At 34.6% G+C, this 24,334-nt stretch overlaps 3 protein-coding genes across 15 annotated transcripts; 1 reads left to right on the top strand and 2 right to left on the bottom strand.

Moving 5' to 3' along the window:
* Positions 1-1,573: 1,573 nt before the first annotated feature.
* LOC118037277 (rhamnogalacturonate lyase B) lies at positions 1,574-7,667 on the bottom strand. 4 transcript variants are annotated; one of them, XM_035043197.2, is made up of 17 exons: positions 7,463-7,657; positions 7,237-7,355; positions 6,682-6,754; positions 6,109-6,230; positions 5,958-6,008; positions 5,689-5,808; positions 4,816-4,935; positions 4,592-4,727; positions 4,289-4,459; positions 3,987-4,142; positions 3,758-3,864; positions 3,529-3,619; positions 3,283-3,424; positions 2,935-3,094; positions 2,348-2,464; positions 2,119-2,248; positions 1,574-1,945 (listed from the first exon to the last, which is right to left on the bottom strand). In XM_035043197.2, exons 2-17 carry the CDS (start codon positions 7,320-7,322, stop codon positions 1,691-1,693), a joined length of 2,037 nt encoding a protein of 678 aa, XP_034899088.1. In that variant the 5' UTR covers positions 7,323-7,355; positions 7,463-7,657; the 3' UTR covers positions 1,574-1,690. The 4 variants fall into 4 exon arrangements, 3 of the variants coding, with proteins under 3 accessions (XP_034899088.1, XP_034899097.1, XP_073260441.1); XM_035043206.2 differs by having other exon boundaries at positions 6,691-6,754; positions 7,463-7,656; XM_073404340.1 differs by having other exon boundaries at positions 1,749-2,007; positions 7,463-7,663.
* Positions 7,668-14,167: 6,500 nt separating this feature from the next.
* Positions 14,168-18,467, bottom strand: LOC118037372 (mitochondrial import receptor subunit TOM40-1). Its single transcript, XM_035043343.2, has 11 exons — positions 18,217-18,467; positions 17,322-17,403; positions 17,126-17,225; positions 16,925-17,020; positions 16,739-16,789; positions 16,488-16,553; positions 16,125-16,226; positions 15,359-15,427; positions 15,199-15,282; positions 14,722-14,817; positions 14,168-14,511 (listed from the first exon to the last, which is right to left on the bottom strand). Exons 1-11 carry the CDS (start codon positions 18,365-18,367, stop codon positions 14,458-14,460), a joined length of 951 nt encoding a protein of 316 aa, XP_034899234.1. The 5' UTR covers positions 18,368-18,467; the 3' UTR covers positions 14,168-14,457.
* Positions 18,468-19,240: 773 nt separating this feature from the next.
* On the top strand, positions 19,241-23,929 carry LOC118037423 (probable protein arginine N-methyltransferase 6). 10 transcript variants are annotated; one of them, XM_073404347.1, is made up of 9 exons: positions 19,241-19,570; positions 20,037-20,115; positions 20,425-20,493; positions 21,074-21,370; positions 21,693-21,770; positions 21,966-22,044; positions 22,142-22,260; positions 22,912-23,067; positions 23,487-23,927. In XM_073404347.1, exons 4-8 carry the CDS (start codon positions 21,314-21,316, stop codon positions 22,996-22,998), a joined length of 420 nt encoding a protein of 139 aa, XP_073260448.1. In that variant the 5' UTR covers positions 19,241-19,570; positions 20,037-20,115; positions 20,425-20,493; positions 21,074-21,313; the 3' UTR covers positions 22,999-23,067; positions 23,487-23,927. The 10 variants fall into 10 exon arrangements, 9 of the variants coding, with proteins under 9 accessions (XP_073260448.1, XP_073260443.1, XP_073260449.1 ...); XM_073404342.1 differs by lacking the exon at positions 21,074-21,370 and having other exon boundaries at positions 20,037-20,493; positions 23,487-23,605; positions 23,680-23,929; XM_073404348.1 differs by lacking the exon at positions 20,425-20,493.
* Positions 23,930-24,334: the final 405 nt, after the last annotated feature.

Below are 24,334 nucleotides of genomic sequence, written 5' to 3'. Positions count from 1 at the left end.
CTTGGCCAAATTTCATTTCAAACCAGGTTTTTATCAAAATGATGTCTTTTGGATTTCTTTTTAAATTGAAATGATTTTATTTTGGTAAAAAAAAAATTGAATTGATTCACCCATTCATGAGTTGACCTACCATCTTGCATGTTGACTAGCTAATCTATTATCCAAATCTTAAATCAGGTCAAATCTTGTACTGTGTGTGCTGTATCATATTTAGGGCTAGGTTCTTAATTGGGTCGAGCCCGATTATAGGCTTAAAGCCTTGCCAAGTTTATGAACTAAAAGTTTGTCTAGTTGTTGAGCTGCTCTGCACATAATAAATAAATAAATAAATAAATTCTCTAACAATTTAAATTTTTAAGACGCAATAGATCTTTGGTGTTGAAGATTTCGTTTATTTGCTGAAAATAGTTTTTTTTTAAAATTAAATTATAAAAATATAAATTATTTTTCAATGTTTGATAATATAATGAAAAATAAGATGGAAAACACTTTACAGTGTTTAGTTATGTCATGGAAAATGAGCTGGAAAATAACTTATTAATATATTTTTTTTTTAAGTTTATTAAAATAATGAGAAACAAATCTTACAAATTAAAAAGTTGAATGAAAATGAAATTGAAAAAAAAAATCATAAATTATCTCAAATAAAATAAATAATAATCAAAATAATAGAAATAAAAACAAAAGATGAAGAAATTAAAATAATAATAATAATAAACATTTCATAAATTATTTCAAATAAAATAAGTAACAATCAAAAGAATGAGGACCAAATTTGATAGATAAAAAATTTCAATAAAAAAATGATAAGGGAAAAATCAAATAACAATTATAAAAATGAGGACCAAATTAATATAAAAAATTAAATTCTAAGGGATGGAATTGAAAAAAAAATATTTAAAACAAAATATATATAGCAATTAAAAGTTTGATGACTAAATTTGATATAATCAACAAATAATATGACATTTTTAATTTTTTTACAACTTCCTGAAAGTGTTTTTCACCCAAAATAAAAGGAAAACACTTTCCTGGAAACCAAGCTAAATTCTTTTTTAACTGGAAAGTATTTTCCGTTGACCAGTTTTCTAATGGCAAATAAACACAGGAAAGTTTGGAAAATGATTTCTCAAAAACTATTTTCCAGAAAACAAACACAGCCGAAATGACTATCTGAATTATGGTGTAGAATATTTTTAATTTTAAAATATATTAAAATATTTTTTTTAATTTTTGAGATTAATACCTCAAAACCATAAAAAAATAACTATAAAAACATTAATTTAATATTTTTTTCTCAAATAAAACACCCCTTTAAAAAATACAAAAAAATAAAAAATAAATTATCACAGGCTCTCACACTCACGTGCTCTACACTGCTCTGGCAAGCAGCCACTAGAGAAGAAACCAGCCACCCTGAACAAGTACTTGAGATAATGGTCAGGGGATGGAAGGGATTATTTTGAGATGCAGAGAGGGCCCGGAGCCTCCCTCGTAAAAAGAAAATCCGACTGATTGAGCATGTAAAATCCGACACAAATAATTACTCTTTGGATAAATATAAATAAACAAATAAAAATCTAAAAATTCATTTGAATTATTGGATTGGTAAACCTCCCAAGAAAAAAACAATGCCGAGTATTAAAAGAAACTGACGAAAAAAAGGCCTCAAGAACAAGCATCTGTAAAATCATTCTACACTCGGACCCGTTTCTGGAGGCCCTTCTAAACGAATGTAATCATACATAATTCCTCCAACAGGGGATTTGCTTCTCGACTGAGTGAGATATACAGTGTTGTTTCCCTGGCGAAGCAGACGGCTTGCCACGTTAATGCTATAAAACCAGTACAGACCATGAATTCCATGGCGGGCAATTGCATTGTCCCTTCCTATTAGCCTTGTTCTGAAATGAGGTCTTCTGGCTCTTCTGTCATTGAACCGAACCTATGATCACACATTAACACACATCCATAAGTCATCGCCGATCGACTTCTTTTACGCTGTTCCTAATCCACAGTTCGTCGACGATCGATGACATTAGAGGCTTGCAAGAAGCTGATCCTTCAATCATGGATAACTGATGGATCATATTTGAATATCAAGGGCAGCGTTGGTACCTGTAGTTCAGAAGCGGAGGCTGATGCCAAGGCCACTTGGAGTGTATAGTTTCCGGTCCTCGGGGTCGCATTTTCTATCTCGAATTTGATCTGCCATGTCGTGGCTTGATATGTGTGATTTCCCATGTTCCTGAGCAATGCAGCAATATAATTGGAACCTGCTGCTGCTCATCATGCCTGTTAATTAATTATGAGCTAGAAGAAGCACAAAGGGATGAGCGATGGGTACCTGGGAACCTGAGCAAAGAACCAATCTTGATGATAATTACTGATGCCAATAGTGTAAATAAGGTCATGCTTAGGATACAAATCTGAGTACCTTTCCCACAGTCCATACTGCCTAAACCTGTCCATTAAAAGTATTTAATTTAAGCAAGAAATGCTCCCAGACCATACTTTTGTAAGCTTATAAATAAAAGGAAGATGTGAAATTTTTTACGACATGAATTTTAATATCAGGCACTTTATCCGGTGACTGCTACAGTTAATCGGAATGTTCCATCGTTTGTTTGTTTTTTCTTCTAATTTTCTGTCATGTGTTAATTGAAATATTTTAATGAGATGATAATCCGGTGACTGCTACAGTTAATCTGAATATTTTAATGAGATTATATTGATGATGGTTTTCATGGAAAGGGGATAACATGATGATGGCAACACAATTTTTTTTTTTTTTTAAAAGACATGGTGCAATCAAATAGAATAACATCAAACAAAACTGGATATCTTATTATAATAATTCTTTTTAATGGGAAATAAAATAAATGTGACCACCCAAGTAATGGTCAATTAAAGCGATGGAAGAAAAAACTGTACTTGTGAGTTGATTGGTTGATGAACAATTTGTTCATGAGCGTCGGGTATGTGTCGGGCACAAAGAATTCGGCAGCGGTGCGGTCAGGGATTCCTATTTCCCAAAGGGTCGGACCATTTCTTGGAGGCTCGTACACAAGAGCACCCAATTTGGCATCACTTCCTGCATTTGAGGATTGAAGACAAGCTGCTAGTCTTTATTACCATACCAAAATAATCAAAATGAAATAAAAGACATTCCTTTTTGCCATGTAAGAAACATACTGTTAAATCTAAGAGGAATTGACCGGAAAATTTAATATTCAGAATTAGATAAAGTATTGATTTATTAAAAAAACTCTTTTGATTTACCTGGTTGGATGTGGATAATAACATCATATCTGCAATCCCCAACAATGCCGGGAACCCAGGCATACAGATTGTAGTGCCCAGCTCTAATGTTTTCAATTAAGAAATGACCCTCCTCATTGGCTTGAACCCAGAATTGATACCCCTAAAACGATCAAAGAGAAAGAAAAACCGAAGCCTTCAACAAAATCTCCCTTCAATATTTAACTAAATCATCGTATACACAAACAGAAGTTCAGTGAATTTAACCATGGCGTCTCTTTGCCACGAACCCACCCCTCCTGGTGCAGCCAAGCCCACATAGGCATAGCTCGCCCACATTGGTTTGTCACTGATGTACCTAAATAATGGAGCTGGCATTAAATTACTGTATCGTTTTAATTTTTTTTATATACACACACTATAGAGTATGCATTATTCACTTGAAAAAATAGCATTTAGAAATCTGTACTGTACAAGTAGCTAGATGGGCCATTACTTGTCACCAACTAGTAATTGACCAGAAACAGTTCCTCGTCGATCGGAGCTAGGGAAATCTTCTGACTGAGGGAAATTGTAAGGCCAGCTGTTGACTTCTATAGACATCTGATACATATTTGAAGCATACAGATGAATGTAATATATATCAGAAGGGTGAGATTGATGACGTTGAAGAAGTGGAGGGTTAGATGTCAATACTAGTTAACTTGCTGAAATGTTTATCGTACCTGATCCTTAGCATCTTCCCATAGTGTCGTGGGATCTTCAAGGGAGGAGATGGAGTTGAGATAGACAAATACAGGTCCTAGAACCTTTTTCCATGGCTTTCCGTTTCGATATTTCGTGTTCAAGTCCTTCCCACTGTAATGAGTGCTGGTAAACATCTGTAAATTATTCAATTTAATTCGGTTTAACACTACACTTTGGTCCCTTCATTTTAGTCCTCATAGTTCTTTGAATTATTCAACTCAAACATCATAATTCAAACAAAAGACAAATTCATTTCAATTTTTAGGAGCAGCAAACTCACAGAGAGGGCGGTGGGGCCGACATGAGATGTGAGGTCTTGTTTCAGGGGACCACCGGCCCGGAACTCATCACTTGGTGTGATCATCCAAAATCCCACCGGTGGATTTTCTGATATCCAACCATGTACCCTGTTGTCTTTGTTCTCACATGAATATTGATACTTGTCGTCCACCTTCCAAGTTCCCAGCAATCAACATTAAACAAGAAACAAAATTGTCACCGTAATATTTGCTGCAAAAAAAAGAAGAAAGAAGAAAGAAGGATCCAGGAGCTCGACCACTAAGTAATTAGTTTAAAGAAGTACCTCTCCTCCAAGCTGTGGATTAGTTGGATTGGTCAGGAGAACAGCTTCTGGATATGCAAGAGGCTCACCATTGATTCTGTCTCGAGGCATTGGCATGATCCTTTGCCTGTCGTCAGATATTGCCATGAAGTGAAACCTGACAATTAACGGATTAATTTCAGAAGCAATAAACATGTGCTGCTAAATCTGTCAATTCTCCATAACATGAACAGAAAAATATATACATGTCATTTTGGAGCTTGAAAACGATTCTAATTTGATCCATGTCCATGTCAGGCCATCCCTCCAGGCGTTCTAATATGGCATACAAGTAGACCCCTGAGCTGCCCCGTCGCATTATATACCTAAAATGTTGAAAATATTAACATCAATACCTAAAATATATGCATATTGTTCATGCTACGCAGTATATAATAGTAATTTTACGATCATTATTTTTAAATTTATCAAATTTTAGGTTTATTATACTCTTAAAACCAACACAATAAATAGTTTCATGTATTTAACAAGAAATAAAATTGTATGGAGCATGAAATTAAATTATTTCATGCAAAAATTAAGGTGTAACATTTTTTTTTAATATGAGCATAAAACAAATTTTGGGTTAGCTACAAGAACAATTGAGATACATTTTGCAACTCACAATGTTATTGTATTAATTCCAAGTACTACAGTTGATATCTGAAGTTTCTTGCTATGCAAAATCCATTCATAAAATTTATTTGCAAGTTTGTTATGTATTTGTTAGTCATATTTTTGCTCTAATTAATATTTTCAATAAGCAGGTCATAATTGCCAATGTACATAAAACAATATATTTTTAACATTTTTTTTTTTAAAAAAACTAAGGGCCCGTTAGTTTGATCTCCAGTGAGTTTACTCTACTGGGATTGATGATGGGATTTCTGAAATGGTCTATAAAAAAATTTGAGAAGGCATTGATTTCCATTTTTCTTTTTTCAATCAAATGAGATCTATCTTCTGCAAGAAGAAAAAGAACTTGAACCAATTACCAAAGACAGATAAACTATAATTCTGGACTATTGAAAATTGTCTGCAAACTGCATTTGTTTCTTAGGTTTTGCATGAAATATTACCTTTTGTCTACGTTCAGCGGGGCTGAGGAGTTCCCATTTGTGAAATTCCAAGACTTCTTGAATGAGAGTTCTACTTGGTCTTCATCTTCCATTATAACGTTAAAATCTGTTCCTTTCAATCTACGGAGCAGTGATAAATTATAGAGCTTTCATGAGAAACCCAAATATATAATCAATTTACAATACACTTAAAAATATTTACAATAACTTTATTTTACATGATATAACTTTTATTTTACATGATATAAGTTGTGGAAACTAGAATGTACCTGTCGTAAGCTATATGATTTCCAGGCAAGTTCCAGACAACGTCCCAATACCTTTACTCAAATCGATTTTCGCAATGAGATGGATGTAAAATTAGTACATGATGATCATAACAACATTTGATGTGATTAGAAGCGAGTGTAAATGCCGTACCCTCGGTTGCTTTCCCTATTCCTGGTTTCAAGTACATTTTGGATTCCGTTGTACTGTATTCCGGTGATATCACCGCCCGGACTAGACAAAGTGACTTGTACAAGGCCATTATCCATCACCATCTGAAAGGTACTGTAACTTCAGTAATTAAAAGCATATGAAGAGATATAGGATTATGGCTGTGCCAAATTTAAATAGACAATATTTAAAACTTATGTTTACAAAAAAAAAGTTAATATTTTTTAAGTTCAACTTGAAATTAGGTTTTGGGTCACGAATTTTTTGAGTCGGGTGAAATTTAAACTTATTTATAAAACTTACTTGGCTGATCAACCTCGTGATTCAAGGGTTGATCCGGTTGAGTTAGTGGAAAAACCTAGGTTTTTTATTAAAATAAAAAAAAACAAAACAAAACTTGGGTAGATCTCCATTAACCAGTATTGATTCTTGGATTAGAATGCATAATTTTACAGCCAGTCTACAATGACGAAATCAGAAAATATCAATATCAACTATATCATTCAATTTGAATAGATAATGGTTTAGATTTATACGGTGATCAGTGCATATTACCATACATACCCGATGATGATGCTTATGCAGCCGCACCCCAAGAGATTTACCGTTTTCACTCTGGAAAATTTTCCTGCATTTAGAAAAAAGATGTTACTCCAACGCAGGGATTCTTCACATGAATCAGACTCAAAATGATTTTAATATGTTCTTGACCATGTTGATACAAAAACAAAATCATGCAAATGCAAGTAATCGATGACGTACGAAGGCACATTCTCTGTAGATAAAATCTTTAGGGAGTTGCAGAAGAAACGATCATTTTATTATGCTTGAAAATTCATCATGTTTGCAGGGGCAGGAGAAGAGTGCAAAATTAATTCTCAGTTTTTCTTCAGAATAAATTGTTGAGAAACATCTTCTCCTCTCTTATGAGCATAAAATAAGAAATAAATAAATAAATTAAAGCTCCTCTGTTTCAAGGCAGTGCCTAGCTCCATCCATGTGAAATGTGAAGAAAGGTAAGGGAAAGGGACATGGAGTAAAATGTTCCAACAAAAGCACAGTAAAGTAACACTGAAAAGGAAGAATATGATCATGGGGGATCATATATACCTTGAAGCAGCGGTGAGCTTGACAATGAAGAAGAACCAAATCAACAATGTTAACCACCTCAAAAGAGAAGCATCGACTTTCTCCATTTTTGATGAATAAAATCACAGAAAGCAAGTTAACTGCACGAAGCCAAAAAAGGGACTCTTCCAACACTTAAAGAAGCAAGAAACAAAATACTAAGAAACCAAAAACTTGCACACGAAAAAAAAAAAAAAACATGAAATACCTTGCTCAATGGCAATATATGCCAGAGGCTGTTCTTGAATGCATAACGACCCTTAATTCTCCTGGAAAAAACGTTCAGATGCAATGCTTAGTGAAAGGCCTTGTAATGGTAGACCGGGAAAAAAGAGAGAGATTTCCATTTCATTGTTCTTTTCACAGTTTTCCTTGCAGCAGATTTCCTCCATCTCTTATATATAGCAGATCATTGAGGGACCTGAGTGCTCCTCTATGCAAGAGATTGACAGAATTGCCATAAAAATATATAGCAGATCATTGAGGGACCTGAGTGCTCCTGCATGCGAGAGATTGACAGAATTGATATATTTTGTAGATGTTGATTGAAAACGAAAGTTATAGTTCAAAGATTGGGTTCAGTTTAATTTTTGTGGTTTTGGATCTTACATCTAGAGGGTGGTGTGTGCTGCTAAAGGTGTTCTTCCTACATCTAGACAATGGTATGTGCTCTGCCTTAGGTGTAATTTTGTGTTTCGATGGACAAGATTGAAAACAATTAGTATGCCATTATGGTGCCCTCTTTGGTGCTTTTTGGCCCTGCCCTAAGGCAATGAATTTGCCCTTCTTAGAGATAATAAGAGCCATTTGATGCGTTCAGTTAATTTCGGACATTAGAATTAAAAAAAATATATACAACTTAGTTATCTAATAAAGTGGTTTTCCTATACTAAACTATGCTTTTGAGTTGTGAAAAACAAAAATTTATTATCTATGTTTTTATTTTTTTAACCAAATATGTTTTTTGTTTTTGTCTTAAAATACTAGCCAAACACCACCTAGAGTCATCCTTGTGGATTACTTAGGGAGTCTTGTTATTTTTTATTCATCTTTTAAATTTGGTTTTATTGATAGAAGTTAATTAACTAATAACCAAACAATATAGTTTTGTTGTTTTAAATCTATAAATAAGACGAATTATTAAACAAAACATAATAACCAAACAATTGGATATGGCCCCAGGTAACAATTGTTCATTTCCTTTGCTCATATTCCTCTTAACATTGCCAACACCTTAATTGAATAATTCACTAAATACGTTGTTTGATCATAACATTTTATTGTAACAACTTCATCTCCTGGTATATCTGTCATGTAAAAAGAAAATAAAATAAGATTATCAGCTATATTTACATGTATCTGGACTTTCTTGAGTGACAGATCATGACCAAGGAAGAGAGTTGTCGATAGATGGAGATGTCTACAGTTATGGGATCCTTTGTTGGAGATGATAAGACCTATCCATGACACATTTGAGAAAGGCCTTAATTAATCTTCACATGTTTGCCAACATGGCCCTGCCCGACCATGTTATGATATGGTGATATATTAGAAAATAATATAATTTATATTTTGAAACCTCACCTAACAACTTAAATTATTGGATTAAAATATTTCTTTACAAATAAATCCCAATCAAAATTATGGAGTTTTTTTTTAACAGAAAGATTATTCCCTCAGGGTAAGAACAAAGCACATACATGCTGGAATAATAATGCTGCCCTCTTTATTCTGATGCATGATTTATATACAATCCAAGTTTGTCACTACAGCACAGAAATTAAAGGACCTGCTAGTCTCCCAACAAAGCCTAACGCTTATACACTAACAGAAGCTAATCATCAAGCATACAAGCAACCTTAGCCTTCCCCACGTTAGAAAGCTAAATCTGTAATCTTTTTCCTTGTGATCCAGCTGCAAATGTAAATTCGAAATTGGTTAGGATACTTGCATTACTCAAGAACCTTGGAGAAGGAAGAGAAGAAAGAGGATCGAAAATCTGTTTAATTAAAGGAAGTGCACATATAAATGGCTAGCAGAAGCTGACATAAGATAATTTATCAGAAGTTCCAAAAAAAGCTGAAGCATCGTGCTAAGAATCTAAAGGTCCAACACCTCTGCAGAAAGATTAATAAAATTGAGACCCACATTTAAGCGTTCTTCGAAGAAGGCGGATGTGCATCAATTGGAAACGATCTTTCTTCTCGAACGGGCCTGAAACAACCACCAATATCAGTATTGATTTAGCTTGTCTTGTATACAGGCAATAAGTTTTAAGTTTTAGGGTCGATAGGATTGATGATCAAGGTTACTGGTCAGACAGAGATACATAGACAACGGAGGAAATAATATGCTGACACTCCAAACATAATGAAATATCAACGTATCATAGCAGCCTCCTAAAAAACACTAAAAGAAGAATTAATTAAAATCCGAAATGAACCAAGTAAATAACTAAAATACATATCCACACCGAAGTTCTTTTTAATATCAATCGCAGTTTTCTAAACAATTCCAACAATTTGTTATAATGTTGCATTAGCTGGTTTAATCTCAACATGCTCACTAACTTCGAATTGTTCTTTGGATTTCATATTTACTTCATGTTTCTCTGATGGCCAGTAGAATCTATTTCCAAAGAAGCAGTAAAGCCACAATTTCTGTCATTCTTGGAGGAACAACTTAAAGTCACTGTTTGTGTGTTTGGAATGGCATCTTTTTCCAATTCTCCTTTATCATTGACTTGAATTATTGGCACCTCAAGCTGCTTATCCTCTGAATTTTGCCTCCTTGTTATTTGAGAAAGTTGAATAGATGACAACCGATAATAATCTAATTGTTTATATGCTTCATATCAAATCTCTTTGTAATCACCTTATACAAACTCCAGATTTAATAATTTTCTCAAGCTTGTCATGATAGAATTAAACACTTAACAGTATGAGCTCTAGATTCCAGAAATTCAAACCACCAATTTTTAGCACCACAAGTAAGTTTGTGTATGGCAAATCTTACTTTTTGATAACAAGGAACCCTATTCAAATAAAAATATGCATTCAAGTTTGACAACAATATAATAAATCTTGTCTTTGAAAACTTCTTATCAAAGAATGGAATATCATCATAATAAGAAACGCGTCTACAAATTGGATGACTATGAATTAAGTCTTTAGTGCTTCGCCTTTCGTAAATACCATTGTCCATATAAACATGATGTCGATATGAGTTTGTAGAAATAGATCTAGTGTTTGGTTCATCCCGAGGTAAGTCTGTAAGAACATCCCTTTCCTTGTCACTATCTTGTTTACGCCTTCACCTTGTACTAGTGTCAGATGGTTTAAGCGTTCTGCGATTTCTGCTAATGAACACTCAATCCAGTATTTGCAATTGGGCTCTTTGCGACGTTGCCTTGTGCCTCAGTGGCCTCCACTCCTACATTGTAGAATGTGAATTAAGTTGTTGTCAATACATCTGTCCATCAAACAGGCCAAGCTACCTCGAAACCAATTGAATAGCATTTAGCATGGATAGGTTCCTCAATCTTTAAATTTTTATTGTCATAAACTGTAGAGAAATAAACTAAGGTTTTAAAGACTAAGATTACAACCCTTAACGGTAAAGAAAACTCTGAAAAATTTATAATTTTTGTTGTATGCTGTCTTTCTTGCAGTCTACTAATTTTGGCATGTAATTGTATGCTTCCGAGCATTGATTACGCATTCCAGCAACGGACCATGATAGTGGTGTGTCGAGCCCACCATCACCGGAGGCATACATTTGGATTTTGTCTTGTTGACGAGATCATTGATTTCCGTGACGTGATAACTGGTTGCCATTGACCATATCCAAGCTGCCACCAAAATCCACATCTTCATGTTTGGCTTGATCTGCAATATTTGAGTGAATCTTCAAATTTCACCTCTCAAAATATGCTTGCGAAGAAAAACAAAAAAGGAGATTTAAATCAATTATCAATCCGCCAAACTATCAAATTAGATACACTCAATTTAAACAAACATGTTCAATCATGTTCAGATTTTAGTGTTGTTAGCAACAAGAACAAAAATGTGAGCAAGAGCAGAGTAAAAGTGAAGTGAGTGTGTCTAGAGCTGATCTAATGATTCGATGTATATTTAATTAATTAAAAACAAATAAGTGTTGCCAAGTAGGAGAAAAAAAACAAACACTAAACATCAAGACCAGTATCTATATGAACAACAAATTAATCAAGAATCAAGAATATATCAAAATGTGAGGATAAGCTTACGAGCAATTTAAGGATGAGCAAGAGATTATAGAGTAATTAAGAGCGATGATTTTAGTGTTGCATCGAAATTTAAGTGATGGTAAGGAGGGTTTATGGAGAAAATCATAGTTCGAAAACAAAGAAAAACTTGGGTTATCGTTTGCTTAACAGTCTGTTTTGCTGCAGAATGTCTGTGCCATTATATTCTGACCCTGCTTTGGGTTCTGCTGCTTTGGCATACCTTGAATTTGCCAAGCTGATGCGAAACTTGTTGATACAAGGTCGGATGTCTTCAATTCCTTAAATTAGCCTGAATCCAAATTTGTAATCTTTTATCTTATGATCCAACTTCAAAATGTAAATTCGGATACTTATATGACTCAAAAACCCCGGAAAATGGAGAGAAGATGTCAAGTCTTTAAATTATCTTTGATTCCTCTTCTCTAACAAATGTATTATTTCCACCAGGTTCAAAGTTGATTGTATAGTCATTGATGCACAAGATGTCACCATTTTTCTCATGATTGGGAAAACTGCTAAAATCTTCGCTGGCTCTTCAGCTCACCATTATGGTTTCAACAAGGGCTATAACAACCTGTACAAAGTGCCTCCTCCCAAGATTGAAGATTTAAACCAATTCAAAATATTCCACATTTGCTTCAGGGTGTACAGGTTCACTAATAAAACCGGTGTAACCTTTTGGACAGCAACGTGTTTGATGACGATCATCAAATGGAGCAAACTCAGCAGCCTCAACACTCATCGATCGAGATTTCTCTGCCCCAGCTGAGCGACAAAACCACCTCTTTTAGCCAAAGAAATCAATCGCCAAACGACCCTGTAACTAGCAAACTAGGAGCAGCAGCCCATCATCGCACCGGACAATCTGAAAACTGCAGTTCACTCAACTTCATTTAATCTAAAGCAAAGTAGCTTTCTGGACACAAAAGGAAAGTTGGTCTTTCCTTCATATTCCGAACTACCAAGTCGGCCTTGGTTTGCTTTCAAAACTGTCACTTTCAATGGCCATATTGCGAAACTGTCACTAAGCTTTTGTTTCGTGCACAGCCAGTTTTAAACAGCATATTGGGACGACTCAATCCTCTGCCTCCAAATACAAATAAGAAAAGAAAATGCAATTTCCAATACTTACGAGTGAATTAATCAATAAATATTGGGAGGTTCTTAATATTTATGTGTTTAGTTTTCAACAATTGATATAAAGCTTAGGTTAATTACGATAGAAGATAGAAAAACGTAGCAGCCTTTTCTCCCTTAGACAATTAAAAACACAGCAGTGTTTTTGGCAACAGTAGACGAGTACAGCAGCAGCTTGAATCTCAGACCAACCAGTAGCAGTTTTTTCTTCGTAGCAGTAACTTGGACTCGCAGACAGCAAAAGCAGCAGCAGTTAGAATTGACACGTTAACAGCAGTAGCAAGTTTTCTTTTTCAAAATCATTTGGTATCAAAGTTTTGAATGAAGAATTACTTATAGAATTGGTGGTAAAATAAAATAAGTAACAGCAGCTTCCAAAGCTTCCAATAGCAATTGTTAGATACTTAAGGTGACGAAAGCACGTTTTAGCAAAGCCAGTGAGAAACGTAGCAAAAAAGAAGAAGAAAAGAAGCAGCTTTAGTATCCAGTAATGGTAGAAAAGAGTCTCCAATTAAATTATCATGGCTTCCGGTAATTTTTTTCAACCAGCCATTCATCATATTGATGGTCATTATGTTCATTGCATCATTCTAATGTAGAATTTTTTAAGACCGAAAGAGTATTGGCAAATCGTTTCTCAAAAAATCATGTAAGAGGAGATAAATTTAAAGTTTTTATAATGGGGAAAGAAATGGTAACAATCCAAAACAAGGAAATATTGTTCGTTAATCAGCCCTGATCCTCGTTCGTTAGCGGCTAATTGTTTGGCACCACTTTTTTTTTTCTTTATTGGCTTCGTATCTTTCTTGTTTTGTTGGAATATTATGTATTGAATAGAAGAAATAAAGCTTATCATAATGAGTACTAATGAATTATGATGAATGTCATGATTTTCAGTATTGTAATGAATTATAATGAATGTCATGATTTTCAGATCTTTTTTGTGGGGTTACATAATGAGTTGTATATGGATATGTATAATATGAAATATTGAAACTTGAAACAAAAATTTTCAATAATATGATTTATTTTTTATTTATTTTATTGGCAGACGTTAGTTCACGTGTTTGTCAGAATTAAACTACATAGTTATTTTTAATAGTTGTATTATTATATGATGTTACTTTAAATCTATAAATAAGATCGATCATTGTACAGAACAGACCGCACATCCAACCTTTTGTTTCCTTGGTGACTGTTTTTCATGTCTACAAGACAATTAATTTTTTTTTCCGTTCCAAATTACTTGAAAATGATTTACATGGAGGAATAAAAATCTGTTCAGGTAGAGGATTAGGATAGACTACCGTTTGCAGGGGTAGTTAAACATCATTAAGAAAATATTTATTTGATTAATAACATATAAAGGGCCCCTATTTTGGTTAAAAATTCTCGGTGTCGGTTGAAAAATAAATATGAATAAAAAAATGTCACTGATTTGTGTTTCTGTTCTTGGTTTGGAATCAAGACTCTTTGATTTTAAGAAAATAAGCATGAAGGAAATGTTACTGATTCGAAATGAGAAGCATCCACGCTTCTCTTCGATAATTTCATAGTAGAGCTATAGAAATGCAGGCAAAATTATACCAATTCAATGAATACTACTTGCAGCTAAACCTGTTCCGGCTGCAGCTGCTGCTGCTGCACAAATAATGTTTTCTCAAAACAGTTCAAAGTAGGAAAAGAGAAGGAACTGTTCAAACAAAAGGCAAGGTTGACGCAGGAATTTGCCAAGCTGCGAGCAGCAGGTTTTATGCGGAATTTGCTGATACAAGGTCGGATGCCTTCAGCTCTTTAAATTAGCCCACTGTCAACCCGAATCCAAATTTGTAATCTTTTTTCTTATGATCCAACTGCAAAATGTAAATTCAGAACTGCTTAGGATACTTCTATGACTCAAAAACCTCGGCGAAGGATGAGAAGAAAGGGGATGGTGCTTTGTGAAAATCTGTTTGAAGTATATGCACATATAAATGGCTGGTAGAAGCTGAGATAATTTATCAGAAGTGCCAAGAAAAGCTGAAGCATCATGCTAAGAATCTAAAGATACCATGGTCCCATACCTCCGCAGAAAGAACGAAATTTAGACCCATATTCAAGCGTTCTTCCAAGAAGGCGGATGTGCATCCATTGGAATCAATCTTTCCTCTCAAACGGGCCTGAAATAACCACCAAAATCAGTATCAATTCAATACAGGCAAGTTTAAGATTTTAGGCCCATCAAGGTTTGATGATCAAGGTTACAGTCAGAGATATCTAGACAACCTAGGCAATAATATGTTGACACTCCAAACATAATGAAATATCAATATATCTAATGGACATGTTAAAAATAAATGACAAATAACATACTTTAAATCCAGTGGCACCACACCCACAAATTCAATTTCTTCATGCCCGTTGTTTTGAGAAATATTAATTTTCACTTTAACCAAAATCAGTCCTCAATTTATGAAAAGAGAGCTGAAATGACACAGGTATCCATATGCTACAACTCATAGTTTCTAAAAAGGAAGAAAAACTGACATCACTCCACTTACTTGTCTGAGGGCATAATCATAGCCAACACTAGCAGTCACATCCTTTGATAAGTAATTGTACATGAAGTCTGTTGCTAGTGAAACCTTAATATCAACAGAGAAGATTAATGTAAGAAATTTATTTAGATAAAAATTGCAGTTTTCTCAAGAAACAGACTACCTTCTCAGAAACCTTCTGCACGTAGCTCAAAGCCATCAATCCAGTGCTAGCAACTTGCCCTGCAGCAACCTGTGGGCAAAGATGTAATATTTGTGACATGTACAGGTAAGAATTCCGATACAAGTTTGTGCATGTTTAACGAGTTGAAAAATCTATGACAAAAGGTGAATGCACAGGATTTACAAGCTTGGTGTTTCAGTTAGAGTGTCAGCTAAGCAGAGATCAATAGGCTTTCCTCTTTATCCTTCTTGCTCTGCAGAATTATGGCTATAGACCAGACATCTCTTTCATTATAAAAAATTGCATAAAACCTCATAATAGTGAAAATGACACATGACATTTAATTTTGCACACTGGGCATAAAAGTAGAACCTGCTCTGGTTTACATTTTTTTTACATCTGATTTCATTCAGCATATAGTTCTTGATAATTAAAGAGATGAACCTCGTCAGTAAGTCATCAGATCTCTAGCACATGGAGATCAACTCACTAGGCCCATTAGGACTCCAATTATGGAATTGAAAAACAGGATACTTGTCCAGTGCCTTGAAAAAGGCATGCTGAGTATTTGACGCCACTCCAGCACTTAGAAACAAGTCATTGAGTGAAGAAATAGGTTTTATGGAAATTGGAAGGCAAATGATAGGTGACCTTTGCTTGTATATCAATGCAAGTTACAAGAGTCAATGAACCTTACACAGTACTCAAACACATCGATTGAACAATGATAGCTCATGCAATAAAGGATGAGTGCCAAACCAATTACCATCTTGTCCGTCTCATACCGACCAGCATATCCAACACCAGATTTTCTATGCTGACCAGCCCAAAATACTTCAGCACCCAATGACATATGAGGGGTCACACTCTGCATTATGAAGATCCGATAAACAAAATAACAATGAGCATATAACAAAAAAAATGCAGCTGAAGAGGAGGAAGAGGTGAAGTCCCTTTGTAAGCTACTGAGTGTCATGAAAGATAATGGCAATTGAAACCACCATTAAGTATAACTGGAAAAAAATACCTTTCTATATGAACTGTTTTAAGAGAACAGCATGCTCTGAATCAAAGTAACCAAATTACAGAGCTTGATACCAAGAACGATCATATATCTAACATACTGTACCTGAATGTAACTGGCACCGAATAAGGCACCATTTCCTAGTTGCAACTGGCTCCTGTAGTCTTTACCCTGTATGAGGTGAAACAACAGTATAAGCAGGAAAAGAAGCATGATAAATTCATCTTGAATACAGTTGACAACGATATAGATGCTTAAAGTAAAACAATGTCTGGCACACCAACTTCCATTGTTTGTGAGAGGAGAATAATCATGCAAAAAATATGTACAGATCTAAATGGTAAAGAGAGCTTCACCTTGTAATCAAAGTTCAACATGACATGGGACATGTGAGGCTCATTTGTAAGCTGCATGGAAAAGAATATAACATAATTTAAAAAGTTTACTTGCAAATCATAACTTTTGCTAGCATTAGGGGGAAAAAAACAGGGGTAGAGAAGAAAAGAAGTCCAAAAATAAGGTGAGATGAGCATATATTTCACCTGAGCATTAGCCTTTAAAGCAAGATCATCGGTCAAATCACATTTCACTCTTGCATTTACTCTCCCATCGGTCAAAACCCTCCCAATAAGCATTGTCTACGGAAACCCGATTAAGAGACTCAATTGAAATTATGACATGATAATCCCAGAGGGTTCATTAGTAAATGAATTGGAAAGGAAAAGATGTCACTGACAGCCCACCTTTTGGTCTATAAAGTTAGCACCAAACTCATAGTGAGCAGTAGGGATTTTGATGGCTTCTGAAGATTGAGAAGGAATTTCCATAGGCCCCATCATCACACTAGGAGATAATGAAAAAAGTTAGTGCCAAACTCCAGGATAAAAAATGAATTAAAATGTCTGAAAAGAGTTTGAAACAAAAAGAAGCCAAAACTACCTATGACTGAGAGAAAATTTCTGATTCAGTCCTTTGGTAAAATCAAAACGCATCCCCTCAAAATACTCAGGCTTCAAAGACACTGCATAAACATTTTTTGGAAATTAGAAATCAAACATATTAAAAAGGAGAGCATTTTCCACCCTAAACTTCTAAAATGAAATGCGTTACCACCACTTACACAATAAGACTCACCAACTAGATCTTTTCAATGACAATAATTTATTATATAGCATTCAAAATCCACACAAGATGATATGCCACATTCTTAAGAAATTAGTGTCTAAAGCTTAAGGCATGTCACCCTTCCACAAAGGTTTGGCTAGCAGTTGACCCATGAAGCACCATGAATGTAAAAGATTCAAAAGACAAACTCTCGTTAGCACCAAGAACTAACCATCATTCTCGTTATTAACAGTAATCTACTTCGTACCAAATTCAATCATAATAACCTGAATCAAACACTTTTTTTTAATAAAATCCAAATCCAAAATCAAAATCAAAAACTTAATTTCTTTTCCACTTTTGACAAAACTAACCACAACATCATAGCAAGAATGACAATTTCAAGACACTAAAACATCAGAATCCACAAAATGTCACAAACCCAAAACACTTCCTTCAAATCTCCAAGGCACACAGTCCCACTTCACTCCACGCACAAAACTCTCAACACGTGACCAAAAACCCATCTTTGATTCACCTCAATAACCACAAAAAATCAATAAAAAAAACTTTATAAACCAAAGTCCCCAAAAAAGACCAGCCAAAACTTAAGCCTATTAGGGTTTCACAGTCAGATTAATCACTAAAACAACCAAAAAAAACAAAATCACATTCCAATAAACAGATCGATAACGAAAATAAAGATAGAAAACGAGATAAGAAACTGAACTGAGTGCTTCACGATGGAGTTCTTCATAGGGGATTGGACAAGGAAGGTTCAAGTAATCAACTTTTCTGTGAACCTCATTGATCTTTTTGGCTGCTTCTGATGTAGCTTCATTGCCTAACAACGTTGTACCTGGAGGTACGAACCCCGCCATTGTTGCCTCTTGAGTGCAGTTTAATCGGGCACCAAAGAGAGAGAGGCTGCGAGGAGAGAGGCTGTGCTGGGGGGGCTTTTGTTACTATGGGGTTTAAGGAAGGGCTTTATGTGACCTTGTCTCGTGGGTCCATACCTTCGTTTTTTAGGTTTTTTTTTTGGCTTAAAATTTCTTCTTTGTTACGTTGGCTATGATTTCTGAAGTGGAAATTTAAAAGTATTGAAACGAGGAAAATTTTTGCTGTGCTCTTGGTTTGATTCAAACTTTATTTAGTCCTTATTGCATAAAATATTGCAATATTATAAATAAAATTAGGTTTGTGACTTTATTAATATAGTATCATGAAAATCATTTGAAATTCAAAGGTATTCTAGAATTTCAATAAAAATAAAATACTAAAAAACATGATAATTACTTACATCGAGTGTATTTGTTTTATAATTTTATAAAGTCTCATAACTTAAATATTATTTAGTACAAATCAATATATATTTAAATAGCATTTAAATAAATCGTTTTAGAGGATTTTACAATTTTTCATACTCATTGTGAAAAAATAACTGATATATTGTTTAGTAAATTATGGCTTTTCATATTATTTTAAAAAACTTTCCTTTTCGATTCTCTTATTGAAATATTGTTTTTTTTTATTCCATGATATTACAATGTTGGTTTGTCTCATAATGATCGGGTGTGAGACTGTGAGTTTGTTTTTTTTTTTTTTTTAGATTTTTTTACCAAAAAAAACATGGTGCTAAGAAAAAAAACGTTTCGCTTTATAATTTGATGATCTTTTTCCTAAAAAACAAAAACTTAAATGATCATTAAGATAAAAAAAACCCATGAAAATTCTAATTGGGCTTTCATAAAAATGAGCAAAGTCCTGATTTTTATTCGTACACCATTTTCAAGATGCAAACTTTTGACCCGTATCCTTTTCGGGCCATCAAAAAAACGCCACCGTTAGTCCTCTCTCTCCATCTCTCTCGCGGCCAGAATGTATTCAAGCTCAGGTAACAGTAACTACCAAAACATCAAGCAGCAGCAGCAACTCGGATGAGTCAAAGAGACCGAGTTAGAAGAGCACGTGGCAACTCACGTGATGTGGTTGGTGAGGAACAAAATGTCACTCCTTGTACAGAGTTTGACACGGCCTACTTTCACAATTATGCTCATGTTGGTATCCATGAGTAGATGATTAAGGTAAGAAAAAAAAAGCTTCAATCTTTATTAATCTGTTCTAAGTTTTTGTATCTGGGTTTTTGTTTGTCTGGTAAATTGTTATGTTTTTTCTACAAGGGTTTATGGTTTTATGTTCTCTTGTGGCTGTTTTGTTTGATGTATAAGTGCAGGATTTTGGAGTTTAAGGTTTTTTGGTAATGTTGCTTTGTTTTGTTAGTGTTGAAATTCTGTTTCTTGAATGTGAAATGGGTTTTATGCTTTGTTTTGTTGAAAGATTTTGGTAGGTTTTGTGAGGTTTCACTTAGTAGTTTTGTGTGTTTTATCATTTTTGGAATGGTTGAGTTGGCGTGTCTTGACATTGTTAATTGAGAAGTATTTTGTGTTTGGAAGTTAGGAATTTGGTTCATTTGTGGGCTTTTCTTTTCGCAGTCAAGAGTTTCTTATTGAATGATACAAAAATGTTCAAGTTTTTATTCTATGTATGCAGGATCATGTGCGGACAAACGCATATAGGGGTGCAATCTTTCACCATCAGATTGTGATAGAAGGCAATTAATGCCATCATGGTCAGTATTCAGTTGTTAATCTATGATATTGTGCTCTTCTTGATGTAAAACTATGTTGCATTAAGCTTTCTGTCTGCATGCCGCCTTGGCATAGAGCATTTATCAAGTAACTCTTTGATTTAATCCCAACAGTTACGTAAGATGTATGATTCCATATGCTGTAAGACCATGAAATATATAATGTCATACAGTGAAAGAAAAAAGCTTCAAAATCTTATGTTGAACATCAACATTCTGCCTAGTGGCAAGAAATTTTAGGAATATTTGTGCAGTATGTGTCCTGATTGCTCAATTCGAACACTTGTTCAGGTTGTCGTGGATGTTGGTTGTGGCACAAGAATTCTTTCAATATTTTGTGCTCATGATGGGGCAAAACGTGTAAGATAAATTTGAGCAATTCTTTTGCATGGCAATGCATTTTCTAGTGACTTTGGAAGCGTGTTAATGAATTGCATAAATAATCATCACCTATGTCCAAAAATGATTCATGTCGCTTGCCATCCATGTTGCAAGTTATTGTCTCATAAGCTTTGTCTGTGATAGATGAATCCAACAATTGAACTCTCATATTCCATGGTCATTTTACATGGTGCATGGGAAATGCCAATGGTTAAATGTTGATGCAATGTTCTTTCTTTGTAGAAATATTCAAACTTTAGAATTGATGCTGTTATATATATATATCAGAAGGCTCTATCTTAGAAATTTTATATCTCTCTCCTGAATTCCTGAAGTGGCCATTATGAGTTGATTCCTTCCAAAATTCTGTATTCTGTTAAGTTGACTCCAGAAAACCAGGAGTTGCTGTATTTTATTGTATTTAGAGAAAGTGCTCTGATTCTTTCATTAGGTTTGACTTTCAATTAAGGTGATAGACACACAGACACCATTTTAACACTGTACTTGCATGAGTTTCAATCTACACGTGCCTCACATTTGAAAGATATTGTTTCACCAGCCTAATGCAGTGGATGCAAGTGATATTGTTGTAAAGATACTTTGTTACACTAATGCTCATCTTTTTGTATTACATTTTCAGTGTGTTACGTAGCTGTTTGGTTGTTATCGTCTATGTGGATTGTGATGACTGTTTTTTAACATTCTTTTTCAATAAAAAAAGGATTTTATCAATTCTCTCACTGTTGTTAGGGGGGAGGGAAAGAGATGTTGATGTGTCTAATGGTGTTCATTCGTCAAAATGAAAAGAACATTCGCAATATCACATAACATGATCAGTAGTGCGCATATTATACAAGTTAGTATTCTAAAATCAGCATCCTTTAAATTTTACTCCTGCGCATAATTGATTCACAGAAAAATGCAATAACGACAAAATATTTTGTCCCCATCTTGCATCTGAAATTGCAAGCTTTAATAAATACAAGACAAAATTCACAAATTATTAGTCAAGAATAGCTTATCTTAGAGAATGTGAGATAATGGTTTGTCTTATATTATGGTATGCGCATGACATTATGGTATCGAACCTTTTGTGCACAGGTGTGCTCCCCTCCCCCCTCATTGCCATATCACATGCAATGTTTACCATCTAGAGGACTTTTTCTCTTGATTTGTAGAGCATGCTGGGAAGTGTCATCACTGGCAGAGATCACTGGCTGAAGCATGGAGGCCTTATTCTTCCATCAAATGCAACTGTAAATTATCTTCCTACTTGGCAAGTTTTCTTATACCACAGCATTATGTGGACTTAATCCTTTTTTGCTTCCATTACATTATGTAATTAAGTTAAATATTCAGCAGAATCCTGCTTGGAAAATATGTGGTTTCATACTTGTGAATCAAGCACGTTTTGTTTGTAAAGCCTGATATCCTCTAAATACTGCTTACAGTTGTACATGGCACCTGTCACACATCCAGACAGATACGGTGAAAGCATTGATTTTTGGCAAAACGTTTATGGAATCAATAGTGAGTATTACGTTTACATGGAGCTTTTTAAGAAAGTACATGTCTGCATGAGGATTTGGGATGATATTTGTGAACTTACAGTTGTTTTTGGTTGCAGTGTCTGCCATGTTGCCATTAGCAACACAGTGTGCATTTGAAGAGCCATCTGTGGAATCAATATCAGGTGAAAATGTATTGACATGGCCGCATGTGGTGAGTCTCCTCACATTCTTAACTGTACAGTTTACTTCTTTGTAAGCTTTTTATTGATGTAAATAGTACATACAAAAAATCCTTGTTTCGTGGCTTGTTAACTACATTTGTGACATGTAAATGCTTAAGCTGCCTACTTCATGATGCATTCCAATTGAGCACGTGTGTGTCCATTTGTGATTATTTTCGGAAATGGATGTCTGAGCATGTGTGTGTGCACATGTGAGGGATAGAGAGTGCGTGCACCTAAAATGGCTCAAAGCTTGCTGAAATTTTTAGTAGCCCTTTTCTTTTTCAATTTTTGCTTCCCTGTTGATTTGGTAACTGTTTTTTTCGCTTATTTCCCTTTCTCACCAGTTTACTAGGGTGGGGAGATTGTTGAGTTGGGTCAATCCGGTTCTCCCTGTTTTCCAGCAGGCTCCATTCTTCCATTTCACTTTAAAAAAGGAGAACTGACAATATAATAGCTTGTTTTGCTAGGCATATTATATAAATTTTGCCACCTTTTTCTATTGGCACGAATTACAATTTTTTTAAGCATATTGCTCTTGATATATATGCTTCCTATATGAAAAGTGATTACACATGATTGACGTCTTAAAAAATTGATTTATTTCATATGTTTGGACAGGAAATAGAAAATGGTTTCACTTCTGGAGATTCTTGTCTTTGTAGCTTCTGACAGGGCTTAGGTGTATGCGTTGTGGCATTAAGTATGAGAAGAAAGTGACCATTTGTAGACGAAGGGATCGCAGATGCTGAAGATTTTGTCCAATGTTGAAGTGTTTACTAATTTCTAGCAAATCTTGACTTGGAGTCGGTCAGAGTCATGTACGTACCAACTCTCTTGGTTCCCTCTCCCCCATTCTCTCTAGTTGTCTACAATTCTATGTTTAAGTCATTCGCTAAATGTTTGGTGTTTGGCTGTTGTTATTCAAGAACTGGATCATTTATACATTGAAGCGAAAGAATGCAGTGTATTATTTCAGTTTTCTTTCTCGTCAATTTTCTTTTCAATCAATCCTAGGAAAAAAAGGTCTACCGCCCATCTTTACATTTTTCTTTTGTGGTTGTTGTCTTTTCTTTTGTTCATTGGCTTTTCGATCAATTTAAATACTGCTAGCTCTGCGATGGTGTTGTTATTCAATTGATCTAGTTGTCCCCTTACTTCTTTGCAGGCCTTTCATTTGTTTATGTATTGCCTTTCCTTTGTTTTCTTATCTTTCTCTGCCTTTCCCCTGTTTCTGTAGTTTACAGTGGTGGGTTCTTGTTTGCTTCTCTTGGAGCTTTTCTTTCTAATGGCTTCGTCTGTGGTGTTCTCTCAAAGCATCATAATTCACACAGATGATAAGCATGAACAGGATGATGGGTCGGTCCAGTTTCTTATGCTTTGTAAACTTAGTGAATGCATTTAAGGGGTTTCTGATGATTAGCATGCTGCAGATTAGGAAAAACAGATTCAGCACTTCCTTCAAAAGTGGTTGACATCATGCTGTGTACATGGCAGTTTGTACAAAGTGGATCAGTTTTTCTCAAACTTTCTGCCCTTAAAGTTGGGTTCAGGTCAACATAAGCAGAAATAAATGCCATAAACCATCAAAAATAAAACACACAAGGATCATTAAAACATACATGGCCAGGATTATTATACTACATGCATTATATATATGTCCTATCCAACAAAAAACAACCTTAACTAGTTTTTTAACTATAATTATATATGTGAACAACATGTTTTTAACCATCAAGCCCACGTGCCTTAAGCAGTGGACTGATAGGTGTTGTGAAATCCTGGAAATTTATAATTTAAATATGCAGATATGTAAACGTAAGACTGTAAGTGCTATGATTTCAAAGAGTGATGGAAACCAAGATAAAAAATAATCAATAAATAATGATATGTAATGGAGGGGATGACTTTCATAAAATGAATTTTGATTTAGAATTCATAAGAATAGAGAAATTGGTAATGCATCTTAATGGATAAAATGTTTCTAAAGAATAAGTGAGGTAATAAAGAATAAATTATAATAAATGATAGAGTAATGAAAAGGGCAGGACGTAAGGTGCAAGCACTAATTAAAAATCAGTGACATTA

Source organism: Populus alba, chromosome 14, assembly GCF_005239225.2.
Source record: "Populus alba chromosome 14, ASM523922v2, whole genome shotgun sequence".
NCBI classification, from domain to species: Eukaryota; Viridiplantae; Streptophyta; class Magnoliopsida; order Malpighiales; family Salicaceae; genus Populus; species Populus alba.
The sequence above is the reverse complement of the archived record's forward strand: the minus strand, read 5'-3'. Positions and strand labels throughout refer to the sequence as shown.